The sequence below is a fragment of the Sminthopsis crassicaudata genome, chromosome 1, assembly GCF_048593235.1.
Source record: "Sminthopsis crassicaudata isolate SCR6 chromosome 1, ASM4859323v1, whole genome shotgun sequence".
In the NCBI taxonomy this organism is placed as follows: Eukaryota; Metazoa; Chordata; class Mammalia; order Dasyuromorphia; family Dasyuridae; genus Sminthopsis; species Sminthopsis crassicaudata.
The window spans coordinates 573,537,735-573,551,692 of NC_133617.1; the positions used below are offsets into that span (position 1 = coordinate 573,537,735).

At 33.9% G+C, this 13,958-nt stretch overlaps 1 protein-coding gene across 2 annotated transcripts in view; it reads right to left on the reverse strand.

Annotated features, from left to right (window-relative positions):
- Window positions 1-13,083, reverse strand: part of LOC141550985 (V-type proton ATPase subunit S1-like protein) — a 29,011-nt gene extending 15,928 nt beyond the window's left edge. Inside the window, exons 1-4 of one of the 2 annotated variants that reach the window (XM_074282163.1) lie at window positions 12,928-13,069; window positions 9,854-9,956; window positions 3,272-3,350; window positions 495-736 (exon numbers count right to left, since the gene is read on the reverse strand). In XM_074282163.1, coding sequence (XP_074138264.1) covers window positions 495-718 — 224 coding nt within the window. In that variant the 5' untranslated portion in view covers window positions 719-736; window positions 3,272-3,350; window positions 9,854-9,956; window positions 12,928-13,069. Of the gene's footprint in view, window positions 1-494; window positions 737-3,271; window positions 3,351-9,853; window positions 9,957-12,927 lie in introns of both variants that reach the window. The other variant, XM_074282162.1, reaches the window with a different exon arrangement.
- Window positions 13,084-13,958: the final 875 nt, after the last annotated feature.

Sequence of the window (13,958 nt, forward strand, 5' to 3'; positions counted from 1 at the left end):
GTAGACTTGAAGCCAGGAAAACTTGGATTCAAATCCTGCCTGTGGCACTTAGAGACTGTATGACCCTGGGCAAATCGCTTAACCTCATTTACCTCAATCTCTTCATCTGTAAAATGAGATGGAGAAGGAAATTATAAACAGTTCCAATATCTTTGTCAAGAAAACCCCAAAAGAGAGTCATGAAGAGTCAGACATAACTGAAAAACAACTGAACTGATCTCTCTGGTGTTCTACTTTCTCTCCTCCAAAATGATGGAGCTAGACTAGACCTCTGAGAACCCTTCCATCTCTGAAACTATGATCTGATGTTCTTTGAAGAAAAATTTCAGGGTCAATCCCAAGGGCACCTATTTCTTCTTTCTAAACACAAGGGATATCAAATATTACAAATGTCCTCACCATTGTATTACTAGCTAATGATAGGCTAGGAGAGATGGCAGCAACAATACAATTTCTAAATCCCAATGCCCCCATTGGAGAGATTTCATACTTACATGGCATGTTCTTCGCTGCAATTTGAATTGCCAACATCCACTCTTGCTTCTTTTCCAAATGTTTTATCTGTGAGGTCCAACAAAGGCTGATTTTTAAATTTAATTGTTATTCTCTTAGCCCAGAAAAGAATGCAAGGAGTTCCATTGATTGAGACATTAATGGGAATAAGATGTCTGGGGCTTAAGGTCTTCCAAGGGTTTCTCTCCAGATTTCCTTTTTTCATGAGATTATAGTTGATGCCCTAATTAGACAAATTTTTAAAAAGAACAAAAAAGAGCTTAATTCCTCATAATATAAAAGCTTTTCTAGAAATCAAAAAGTCCAGAGGTCACATGTAGAAATGTTAGATGACCTAGATAATAAAAGACCCATAATTGGGATTCTGAGTTTTTTGCATCTAGAGAAAATACTGCAAATCATAAGCATATCCAGTTGGAAAGTCAGACGTATACATCATGTAGACACAACACTCAAGATAAGAACCCCACAATTTCATGAAGTCCTTCACTCTACATCAAATGAGAATGCATCTACCCCAGAGGAATCAGATCATTTGGAAAATTTCAATTTAAACTAGTTTTCTTGTTAACTAGGTACCAAAGTCAGGTGGCTTGAAGTAATACTTGGCATCCAAAATTGAAACCTGGGAGAACAGAATCAGAAAATAGAGTGGCAACCTTTATAATATAACAGATAAATGCTTTTGCAGAAGGGACCACTAGAGAGCTTGAAGACAAAAACACCCTCCAAAAATAGTAACTCAAAATATCAAGCCTGACATATACTCCTTCCTTGCCTGTCTTAGAGTCTCCTTCTTCCTTTAAGATACAATTCAAGTACCATATTTACATAAAACCTTTTGTGGTTCCAGCAGTTCCATCCCAAACTGCTTTGTATTTGTATATATTCGTATTTATCTATAATATATTATATTACATTATATATATATTCATATTTATCTACTTTATATTTATGCTGTACATATTTTGGTGTCCCCATTACAATGTAAACTTTTAGAGCAGAGATTGCATAATCTTTATACTTGTATACCTATAACTGAACTCAATGCCTTCCACACAGTAGGTTTTAATAAATATTTCTTGATTAATTGTTTGAAGTTAGAACTAGAAGAGATCAAAGAGTCATTCTACTTCCTTGATTTTCAAAGTAAGAAACAAGTTCTAAAGGGAGGAAAAAGACTTGCCCTTAAGTGAAATCATAGCACACAGAGCACTGGGTCTGGAGTCAGGAAGATCTGAGTTCAAATCTAGTATCAGACACTTCCTAACTATATGACTGACCTATATGACTGACCAATGTAAGTCACTCAAATCACTGTTTGCCTCAGTTTCCTCAACTGTGAAATGGAGATAACAATATAACCCACCTCCTAGAGTTGTTATAAGGATTAAGTGAGACAATAGTTATAAAGTGCTTAGCATACAATATCTGAAACATCATAAACATTATATAAACATTCACTATTATTACTTTTGTAACTTAAAAGCTCAAGTTCCAGGATGGAGGTTGTTTTATGAGGTGCCTGAGAAATTGAAACAAAGACAGAAAACAGAACAATCACATCTGAAACAAAGTTTTTATTTCTTTTGGTCCTCTAACAATTTCCCATTTATAGCTGTTTGAAATAAAATGTTTTGTTATGTTTTTTATCTTTTAAAAAATGGTCTCATCATAAACAGAACATTTTACCTCTAAAAGAAAACCTGCCTCTCTTAAACAGATTGACCTTACAATTAAAGCATGATGACGTTAAGAACAAAAACGTTCTTGGCTATTAAGTTTCACAAATTCCAGTATAAAATTATCAGGTAGTGAATGTTGCCACAGGGGCAGCAAGATTATAAACATCTAACAGATGCTGGGAAAATCAACAATGAAGTGCAGAAAAATAAAAAGAATCTCAGAATCTAAAAGGACAAATAGTTACTAATATTTAGTCATTTAACCATTGCAACCAAATTGAAGAAAGTATACCTCAAAGCAACACTAACATAGTGATATAAAATGCAGGTAATTATAGACTTTAGTGGCTAGAAAATTCTTATGCAAAATAAATCAACCCAATCTAGCTTTTTAGTAAATCAACTTTTAAGTGGAGCACGTAATTGCTCCCTGGAAGTCAATAGATTTGGCTCCATTAGATTGGTGTTAAGTACATAGTATTGGCTTTGGAAAATTAGAAATAATTCAGAAAGTAACAAAAATGCAAAAAAACATAGCTTGAATTCCAAAGCAAACAAATGTAAAGGGATGCTTAAAATATAAGTAATAAATACCAAAAAGCAAATAGTTCTGCATCGCTGGTTTCATGAATAGCTCCAAGGAAAATAGATTACAATGATACCAAAAGGGGATCAAAAACCCATTTTTGATTCTATTCCCTCTACCTTGGAGCAGTGCTAAATGGTACTGACAGGCAATGTCAGTACATTGCCTATAGCACAGTTGATAGAGTGCAGGACTTGTAATCAGGAAGCACTGGACTCATTCTACCTCTGATTATTTAGTAGTTATGTGGTTCTAGGTGAGTTATTTAAAGTCTTTGAGCCTTTGTTAGAGTAACAGCCAATGATTTCTGGGTCCCTTCTATGCTCCCATAATCTGCAGGATGAAAAAGTCAAGCTGAATCTCACACTGAGAATTCAGCAATCACTGAAATGGGGTCATTAATTGCTTTTAACAATGGAAATATTCAATGAAAATACATAGTTATACTTAAGAAAAGACATGATATAATTTCCTGACCCATCCATACCTGTGGGGTTGGTTTTGATTTAAAATTTGGGATTGTCTTTACAATTCCATCATGCCTCTGATCTGCCAAAGAAGCAGTGCTATGAAGAAAACAAACAAATAAATGACATTGTTGTATTGTTGTATTATACAAACATCACACCATTGGCTCTTGACAATAAACTAAACTAAAACTATGCATGTAGCCATTTTAACATTTGGTGAAGAATTTGGCATACATTTCACAGAAGCACAAATTTACAGACCTTTACACTAGAGGGATGAGAACCGGGATTTCATTGGTATGGAACTCTCAAGTGATGAAGATCCTTCTACCCATAAAAGTCAGAACCTTCTGTGCAATTTCTAGTCTAAGAGAGTAGTCTGTACAATGAGACATTAAATGATTTACTTAAGAGTCAAAAAGCAGATATATGTTAGAGGCAATATTTGGGCCCAGATATATATATATATATATATATATATATATATATATATATATATATATATATATATCATAATGCCTTTCATAATTGAACAGGAGTTGCAATTTCCCCCCCCCCCCAGGCTGGGGTTAAGTGACTTGCCCAGGGTCACACAGCTAGGAAGTGTTAAGTGTCTGAGACCAGATTTGAACTTGGGTCCTCCTGAATTCAGGGCTGGTGCTCTATTCACTGCGCCACCTAGCTGCCCCTAAGAGGCCCCAATAATAACAGAAATTTATTCATCATTTTGTATTAATTTTGAACAATTTTAGCGTCTATACTCCAAGATATCTATCATAGAGAAGCAAAAATAATTCGTGAGCGCAATTCCAAATCTCACAGCTGTTTAAGACCAGATCAAAAGTATTCATGAATTTTAAAAAACTTTAATGCTAAAGAAATTTCTCTACTTCAGATCTCATAAAAATTTTAAAGTAGAATTTCTCTGCTTTTAAAACTTTAGGTGGCAAAAGGTCACCTTTAAAAGTTTGATAGAATTCTATTCAACCATTGAGACCAGAAATTTTTGTTCTTTGTTCTTTTTTTAATAATTATTTCTATTTACTTTTCTGAGATTAGATTGTTCTATTTCTATTTGATCTTCCATTAGTTAAGACATATGTGTGTGTGTCTGTGTATGTGTGTGTATATATATATATATATATATATATACACATATATGTATATATATATATAGCATATAATATACACACCTTAATCATTTGCTATTTTGTAAACTTAATTTTCTATCTTCTTATCAATCAGGTTGACTAAAATTTTATTCATTTTATTAGTCTTTTCAAAGAACCAGCTCAGTTTTATTTAACATTTCTATATTTGGGGGGATTTCAAGTTTATCTATTTCTCCTCCTTTCAATATCTCCTCCTTTCTATTCATTTTATGTTTATTTATTTGTCTTTTTAACTTTTAAATATATATTCAATCCAAGATTGACTTCATATAGGCAAAGCCAGATGTTACCTGACATAAATATATACAAACTTAAGCTGAGATGTTTGAGGAAATTGGATCAAAACTGAATTCATTATCTTAAAAATTAACTTATATATGAATAATAGCCATTCCATAATAGATAAGTGGTCAAAGAATATAAACAGTTTAAAAGGAATTTTAAAGTATAAGCAACTACATGAAAAGATGTTCCAAATCAAAAAGAAAATTTGAAAATTTAAAAATTACTTTTAACAAAATAAATGTAAATGAAAACAACTCTGATATTTCAAATCTCGAAAATTGACAAAAATGGCACAAAAATGACAATCATCAATGTCGGTGAGATTGTGATAGAATGGGCAAACTAATATATTTTTGATGAAGTTTTGAAATGATATAATAATTTTGGAAAGTCAAATATTTCATTATGTAGCTTATAATCCAAGGAAGTCATTGATAAGAAGAAAGTTCCCAAATACTTCAAAGTATTTATAACAACATTTTTTATGATAACTAAGAGTTAGAAATAAAATAGATGTCCATCAATTGAGAAATGGCTAAACAAATTGTGATAAATAAAAGTAATGAAATACTACTGTGCTCTAAGAAATTATGTGTGATGAAAGTATAGAAGCATGGAAAAACCTAGATGAAGTGATGTAGAATGAAGTAAAAAGAGCCAAGAAAACAAGATATATGGTAACTGCAATGTAAATGAAAAAACAATTATACACCAAAAAAAATCAAATTTCATGCAATAAAAATTTTAAGATGAAGTAGGAGAAGATATCTGAGAAGACATCACCAATGTATCCCTTTGTAGAAGAGAGGTCTATAGGTGTTAAACACTGCATACATTTTCAAACTTTTTCAATATATTTATCAGTAGTGCTGAATTTTTTTCTATTTCTGAAAGGGGTTATAAAGAATTGAACACTACTGAAATGACTCAACAACAACTTGGGCAGCTAAGTGATGCAATGGATAGAGACTTGGAATCAGGAAGAGTTATCTTCTGGCCTCAGATATTTATTAGTTATGTGACTCTGGGAAAGTCACTTAACCCTGTTTGCCTCAGTTTTCTCATCTGAGCTACAGAAGGAAATGGCAAACCACTCTAGTATCTTTGCCAAGAAATCCCCAAATGGGGTCATGAAGAATCAGACATAACAAAAATGTAGCTTATAGGATATCTCCAGGAAAAGGGGGAAATTAGAGGAATTCTAAAGTAAAAATAAAAGACAGAAGCCTGCTTTTACACAAAAATTTTACACATTTAAGAAATCTATTGTGACTATCAATGGTTTCTCCCACAGAAAGGATAGTGTTCCTCTGTCTTTAAGAAAAAATGTTGAATAATGACAGTTTAACTACTTTTCCTTAAGAAGTCGGTAGGAAATAAGTTTAACTTTTCTCTATAAAAAGTTTGTTAGAACACAGAGTTTTTAACTGTCATTTGAGAAGGGTTCAAGTTTTAACTGTCCTTCTGGAGGTACTGTTCACAGAAATGGCTTTAGAAGAACCGTAAGATAAAGAATGAAGTTTTTCTGAGCCAATGGTAACTTTTATTTTGCAAAGAAACATTGTAAAAACAATCTTTGAGGACAAGAGTTTTCCTTAACTCTCATTCTGGGAATTTACCAGTTATATTATTGTAGAAATCCCAAGAGAAAGAAAGGAAGAATTTATCACTGAAGTGCCTAAACTGTACCCCTATATTGTTAGTAAATAAGAAGAGGATGCTTGAGAGACTCTGGCTACATACTTTTTTTGATTTCAGTTTTGCTACAGTTTGGAAGAATCATCTTGGGAGATTTAGGTTTGGACCTGGGAAAATGGAAGGCCCCTAAAACCAGGCAAAGTGATAAGTATTAACAGAGAAAGAGGGATAGCTGCCAAAGCAATAGATAATCTCATACTGTCAAAGCCAGATGTTACCTGACATAAATGTAACAAACTTAAGCTTATAGGTTTGAGGAAGGTGACCTCATTATCTTTCCCTTTAAACCTTTTTTCTCCCAACTACTTTCCCTATTACTGGAGAGGGCAGCATCATCTTCCCAGTTACTCAGGCTCATAATCTAAGAGTCATCTTAACTCCTCACTGTCTCTCAACCCTCATATCCAATCTGACTTTCTGTCAATTTTGTCTTTGTAACATTTCTTGAATATGCCCCTTTTTCTCCTCTGATACAGCCACCAATCTGGTCCAGGGGCTCCATAATTCTATCTACCCTTTATTCAGCCAAAGTGATTTTCCTAAAATGCAGGTCTGACCATGTTTTCCTTCTAATAAATTTCAGTGGCTTTTTATCACCATTAGAAGCAAAGACAAAATACTCTCTTTGTCATCCAAAGTCCTTTATAACCTAGCTCCTTCCTATCTTTCCATTTTTCTTATATTTTACTCCCCACTAAGCATTCAGGGACATTAGCTTCATGTCTATTTTGAAAACAAACCACTTTATCTCTTTTGCTCCACTCATTTTCTCAGCTCTCTCTCGAATCAATATTGCCTACTGGTTTCCCTAGTTTCTTTCATATCCCAACAAAAATCCATCTTCAAAACAAAGCTTATTAAACTGTAAATTGTAACCCCATGTGGGATCATGTAACAATGTGGGAGTTGCAAAATTATGATTTATTATCAATAAATGTTTGATTTATATACCTATATGTCCAGGGTAGCAAAAAGATATCTCCAATGAAAAGGAAGTATAAAAAGTTTAAGAAGCCCTATTCTACAAGAAGCCTTCCCCGGCCTCTCAATTCTAGTGTCTTCCCTCTGTTCGTTATTTTTCAATTATCCTGAATGGAGTTCATCTGTACATATTTGCTTTCTTGTTATCTCCCCCATGAGTTTGTGGAATTCTTAAGGACAGGGACTATCTTTTGCCTTTTTTTTGTACCCCCAGAGCTTTAGTTTAGTGCCTAGTACATATTAGGTGGCTAATAAATGTTTATTGAATGACAGGATCAGAAGATTCCTTTGATAATTTTTTTCAGCACCAAGGAGAAAAGCTTATCAAGTTCCTCCTCCTCAGAATGGAGGAATGTGTACAGAGACTGATAGAGATAAGCACTATGGGTTCTGAAAATACAAGAATAAAAATTATACAGCAGAGATTATTCCAAGGGCCTAGTACATGACCCTCACGCATCTAATGCAATCAAAGCTATTTATGCAGCACAGAAACCACTGCCAAAAAATGTCCAAGCTGAGACAACCAAAGTCAGACATAGCAGGCTCTGGGTCTTCTTGAGTGTGGAACACAGGAACAAAGAAGAGCAACCAATTCTCCAACCATCATCAGAGTAATAGGTGCTTTTTTATTATGATTGTGAATTAGATAGCCAGACTTAGCTGAATGCACTATCAAAGTGAATGCAGCATTAACCATACTTGAATTTGAATTTCTCTAAATATTAATGATTTGTACCTGCTAGGAGGACCAGCCTCAGACACTTACTAGCCCATCTGCTTAGATGATTTTAACTGTGGTATGGTTACTGTGCATGCTACAGTAAGCTTCTTGTGCCACAGGTGAGAGTTGAGTGCTAGGTGGACATCAAAGGTGAGTGAATAGCCCTGAAAAATGCTTGGCAAGACCTCACATTGGAGATGCTAGTCTTCCTGAACACCCCATATTCTCCACAACATATATATATTGTGCCATATAAATACTTAATACTTTCCTTTCCCTTCTTTTAAAATCTTTAAAATCTTTTCCTGATCCTTCTAACTGCTTATGCCCTCCTCCCCCACAAATATTGTCTTGTATTTATTTTGTATTCTTCACATATGCATCATGTGCACCCCAGGAGAAGGAAAACTCTTTGTGAGAGAGGACTGTTTTTGTCTTTCATCCTTTTGACTGCAATATCTAGCACTGTGCATAGCACATAGTAGGCTCTTAATGAACGATTGATTCATTGAATTTAATGTAGGGCATTGTGCTTAACCAGAATAACCCTTATTATAATGGAAAACTAAAATTCACATTTGTATATACATGTTTAAAAAATAGGACAGCCAATGTGGGATTAAATTAACATAATCATAATTTTTATGTTAGTTTATCATTTTGAGGTTAATTTGATCACATTATTTTTAACATCTAGAAAAAGATGCTCAAGATATATATTAAGAATATCCATCTGATAATGGATGATATGTCATAAGTTTATGCCAGAGACATCTGAATTTGAGAGAAAATAAAGTGAGAACTCCAGAAAAAGCAAGAGCTGAGCATAATATTCAAAAAAATATTATGCTTCCCTTTCCTCAGTCTAACACTCTAGCTGGAAAGTAGTTATATAAACCTGTGGGGGAGGGAGCTTTTCAAGGAGAATCACACAAGAAAGATATCTCCCATTTCTGGACTTGAGTACAATGTTGCTAAACATACCATCAGTCAGAGGCACAGTTCTGACTGGGGAAGGCTAGTCTACCTGAGGATTTTCCCAGGCATACTGTATAGACCATGGATTTCCATTCTGATAAGTTTCTTAAGTGGGGATGAAGATTATGGATCATCTTTTGAAGGCTGTTTAGGTTGCTTTCTTATTTTTGAGCTAAAGATGGTTCATGTCCATGGAAAAATTGGGAAGCAAAAGAGATTCTTTTTCTCTCTGGATTTAAAGACATGTGTAATTTTCGTTCAGAGGCAGAATAAGTTCACCCCTAGATCTACTCAGCACAAAGGCTTTGGGAACTTTTCCTAGTTGTTTATTAAAATAAATAAACATATGAATAAATGAATATTCAAGCTTAATTACACTCAAACTACAGTCACACTAAAATCATTTTTAAATTCTGCAGTTTTAAAATGGGGGTGTTCTATGATTTTATTTATCAAATAACATTTTAATTTTGAAATATAAAAAATGTTCTTAATTTTAAAACTTGACAGATTTTTAAAATGGCAAGTACAAATTTCAATCTAAAAAGTAAAAAATATCACCAACAAATTGAATAAACCTATTACAAATATAAAATCAAATAAATGAAAGTTTGAAAAAACTAGTTGTCATTAACTATAATGAAAATATTGACAGAATTATGTATTTTCCCAAATAATAGTATTCTCTGATAGCTAAAGATACTTAGCATGTTTCCCTGTTCCAGTATTGGAGAGCCCTCTACCCCAACATAAAACCCTACAGGGATATCTCACACCTGGATCCATCATTCTACAGATCCTCCCAGTCATCTGTCATCTGTTTATAGCATCTCGGGGCCATATAAAGATGTGTCTGGTGCAGATCTAGATAGAAGGCAGGGAAGGAGAAGAAAGCAGGTTTCCATCTGCATCTCAGCACTTTCTTCACTAGCCCTCTACAGTGGCCACAATGATGTGGTTTTCTAACTCCAGACTGTTCTATCAATTTAGTGTTTCAATCTAGGTTTTATTTCTCAAAATAAGTTTCAAGTACATTTTAATTACAAAGAAAAAAGAACAAAAAAAATTTAACTCACAATTATGAATTATATAAAATAGCTTGCTTATATTTCTTGATGAAATAGGATCTAGGGCAACGAAGTCAAAGTAGGAAAATCCTTAGATTAAATCAGATTATGACTGAACCTGCTATTTTGGAATTTGGTAATGAGTGGCAGGGTAAGTTGCAATAGTGTATATATAAGTATACTAGATTCACATTCTTGTATTTCTAAATAATTTTTTAAGTTTATGGATCACAGGTTAAGAGTGTATCCAGCTTATGAAAAGGAGGCCAAACAACAAAAGGGAAAGGCCTAGAGTCGCAAGAGCTAAATGAGCCTGAGCCAGAAATGTGTGGAAATGGTGCTAGATTCAGACTTAATAGCTTCCAAGAGACTATGGTCCCTGTCTTTACTTGGGGAGCATGTATCCTCCACCCATGGTAGTGTGCTGGATCTGGATCCTGAGGACAGGCCTTCAGAATTTCCCCCAAAAGATGATTAAACCATTATGGAAAGCAATTTGGAACCATGCCCCAAGGGCTAAAAAAAAGTATGCATACCTTTTGATACAGCAGTAGCTCTACTGGGCCTGTATACCAGAGATCATAAAAAAGAGAACAGGACCCATATGTACATAAATGTTTGTAGCAGCCCTTTTATAGTGGCAAGGAACTAAAACCTATGTGGATTCCCATCAGTTGGGGAATGGCTGAAGAAGTTATGGTATATAAATATAATGGAATATAATAATATTCTATAAGAAAGGATCAGCAGGATGATTTCAGAAAAGGCCTGGAGAGGCTTACTTGAACTGATGCTAAGTGAAGTGGTTAGAACTAAGAGAATATTGGACACAGCAACAAGAAGATTGTATGCTGATCAATTTGAAGGATGTGACTCTTTTCAATAGTGAGGTGATTCAGCCACTCTTGTGATGGAGAGAGCCATCTGCACCTGGAGAGGGGACTGTGGGGACTGAATGTAGATCACAACAAAGTATTTTCACTTTTTGTTGTTGTTTGCTTGGTTTTTTTCTTTCTCATTTTTTCCTTTGTGATTTGATTTTTCTTGTGCAGTATAATAAATATGGACATGTGTATAGAAAAATTGCACATGTTTAACATACATTGGATTGTCTGCTGTCTAGGGAAGGGAGGTGGGAAAAGGAAGTAAGAAAAATTTGGAATAGAAGGTTTTGCAATCATCACTGTTGAAAACTATCTCTGTATATGTTTTGAAAATAAAAAGTTATTGTCCAAAAATTTAAAAATTAAAATAATCATATTTTTTAAAAAGGAAAAACACAGCTGTGACCAGCATCTAAATCAACAGTTTGGAACCACAGAGTCCATGAGCAAAAGCCAGTTTGAATTTTCCTTGCTTCATTTCTATTCACCTTGGAGTAATAGCTCTAAATTGTCTCTTTAGTAATTTATCACTGTTTCTAGGTTCAAAAGGAAAAAATGGGACTTATATATCTCAAAGCTTTATTTTGCCTTCAGATTTATTTTAACCCATCATTAGTCTCTCAGTAATTTTCAATCATCATACAAAAAGAACTGAAAAATACCTTTGATTTCAGACACAATCTTAATAGGACATTTATATAATGAGAAGCAGCCTCGTGATGTGGATAAAAAGCCAGTGTTAGAATGAGGAAGACTTTTAAGTTCAAGTCTTTCCTCTGACAATGATAACTATTTGTAAGGCTCCTAATCTCCTAAGGCCCCAGAGAATTCTCTAAAACTAGAAGTTACAAATAACTTGCCAATCCTCATTGAAGGAGTTTCCATACCTGGGAGTTCTGGGAGACTGAAATCATAGACTTGAACCAAATACATTTATATACACACATGATGCTGGCATGGAAGTGTTTCTATTATGTATACATGTATATATTACAGGTCTGGATCAAATATGTGTGTTTAACGATGTGTGTATACATATAAATCATATATAATAAAAAATATAAGTTGATCAAATGTTTGTGTACATATTTATTCAAGACCTTTTAAGATCTGCATATGTAAAAATTTTAGCATGATACACAATTATATACAAGAAGTACTTATGAACCTGAAGAATATTAGTTGATTTGAATATGAATGAGCAAAAAAATACTTGAATTTAAATCTATTGTAGGGTTTCTTTTCTATCATATATTGAGTCAAAGTTCTTTTAATACAAATTTAGACAACTCACCATGTGTCTCTTCAGATCACATAACTTCTGAGAAGCTGAATGCTATTGGCAATTGGGAAACATAAATAACTTAATGCTGCTAATTACTTTTTGAAAGTTGGTGCTATAAGTGACTTTTTCTCTGTAATTTCATTACATAATTTCTGCCTAGATTCCCCCTTATGATGCAAAAGAAAACTCCAAAAAGATCATGGAAATATAGATAATATTTTCACCCTTCTAATATATCAGTAAGTGAAGTGGTTAAAAAAAAAAAACCCACTACATATAAAAGAAACAAGGAGAATGCATCTTTAGGTGTTGTAATTTTTTGAAGACATATACATGCACACACATTCCGTATTGTAGGATTGTTACAGATCATAGAATAATAATATCTTACAGCAGGCATGGTCAGACTTAGACTTTGTTTCAAGACTTAGAAATACTTATTTTTCCCAGAATTCAATACTTCTTAGGATCAGATTTAGAATAGATTAATCAGCTTTGCTTATGTTAAACCGCAATTCAAAGTGCAGATACAAAGTAATCTCAGAACTCTAATTTTTCATATGCATTCACTCTCAGACATGGGATATGAAGACACTTACCTGATATTCATGCTTGTAAACATTTGGTCAGCTGTCAGGGAAAATCCTACAGATAAAAAAATGAGTGAAAAGCGGAAAGGGGTTTTTCTTTCCATTAAGAAATGAATCAGTTTCTTCAAGCCAAGCACATCTGTTAATCTGTGAAAACAATCAGGGGAGAACCAGGGAGCACTCCCTCGTGCCATGTGACCAAGAGCCCATTCCACCAATAACAAGCAGCCTCTGAGCTGGAATGTATTGTGCAAACAGGGAAGACCTTGCACTGATACATGGAAATTGAAATCAACCTTCCAAATGTTTCTGCCGAATGAAAGAACTAGGAAGTGCATCACCTGGAAGCAGGTGGACAGTGGGGGGGGGGGGGGGGGGGGGGGAAACATGACCATTAACATTTGTTTTTTTTAATTACAGTTAACTTCTTCTAATGACTTTCAAATAAGGATTTCAAAGTGTTTTTGCAGAACCTATTTTCACTAAATATGGAAACAGAATGGCCAGTCTGTAAACTGCCATTTTAGCAGATATATATTTATTAGTAGATAAATATGCAAAAAAGCTCTGTGGCTTGCCCAAGGTCATCCAAGCATCCTGGCTCTCAGTTCCTTGTTCAATTCATTACACTCTATTTCCTTCTTAAACAAAGAAGGGGGAAAAAATCCTCTCTGAGCTCAGAAGCCTCCAGGAGCTGTCTTATATAACGTTTAGGATGGAAATTCCTGGATAACTTTAATTTCCAAAAGGGAAAAAAAAATTAAAAGATGTTAAGTCAACAGCTGTGAAACTGGCAAACCTTGATCTTTAATTAACTCAAGTGCTAAAGTACTTGAGGTAGATATGGGTTAGAGGAAAATGAATTCCCAATGAGAGGATTTGCTAACTGTCAGAAAAGCTTGAGGAGATCTTTACTATATATTAATATAAGTGGCATGGTTTTAGCAAATTTGTAAGATGCATTATAAAATAGATCATGAGGATTTTAATTTTTACTAAAAAAAAAAAAAAAAGAAAAAGAAAGAAAGAAAAAGAAGAAA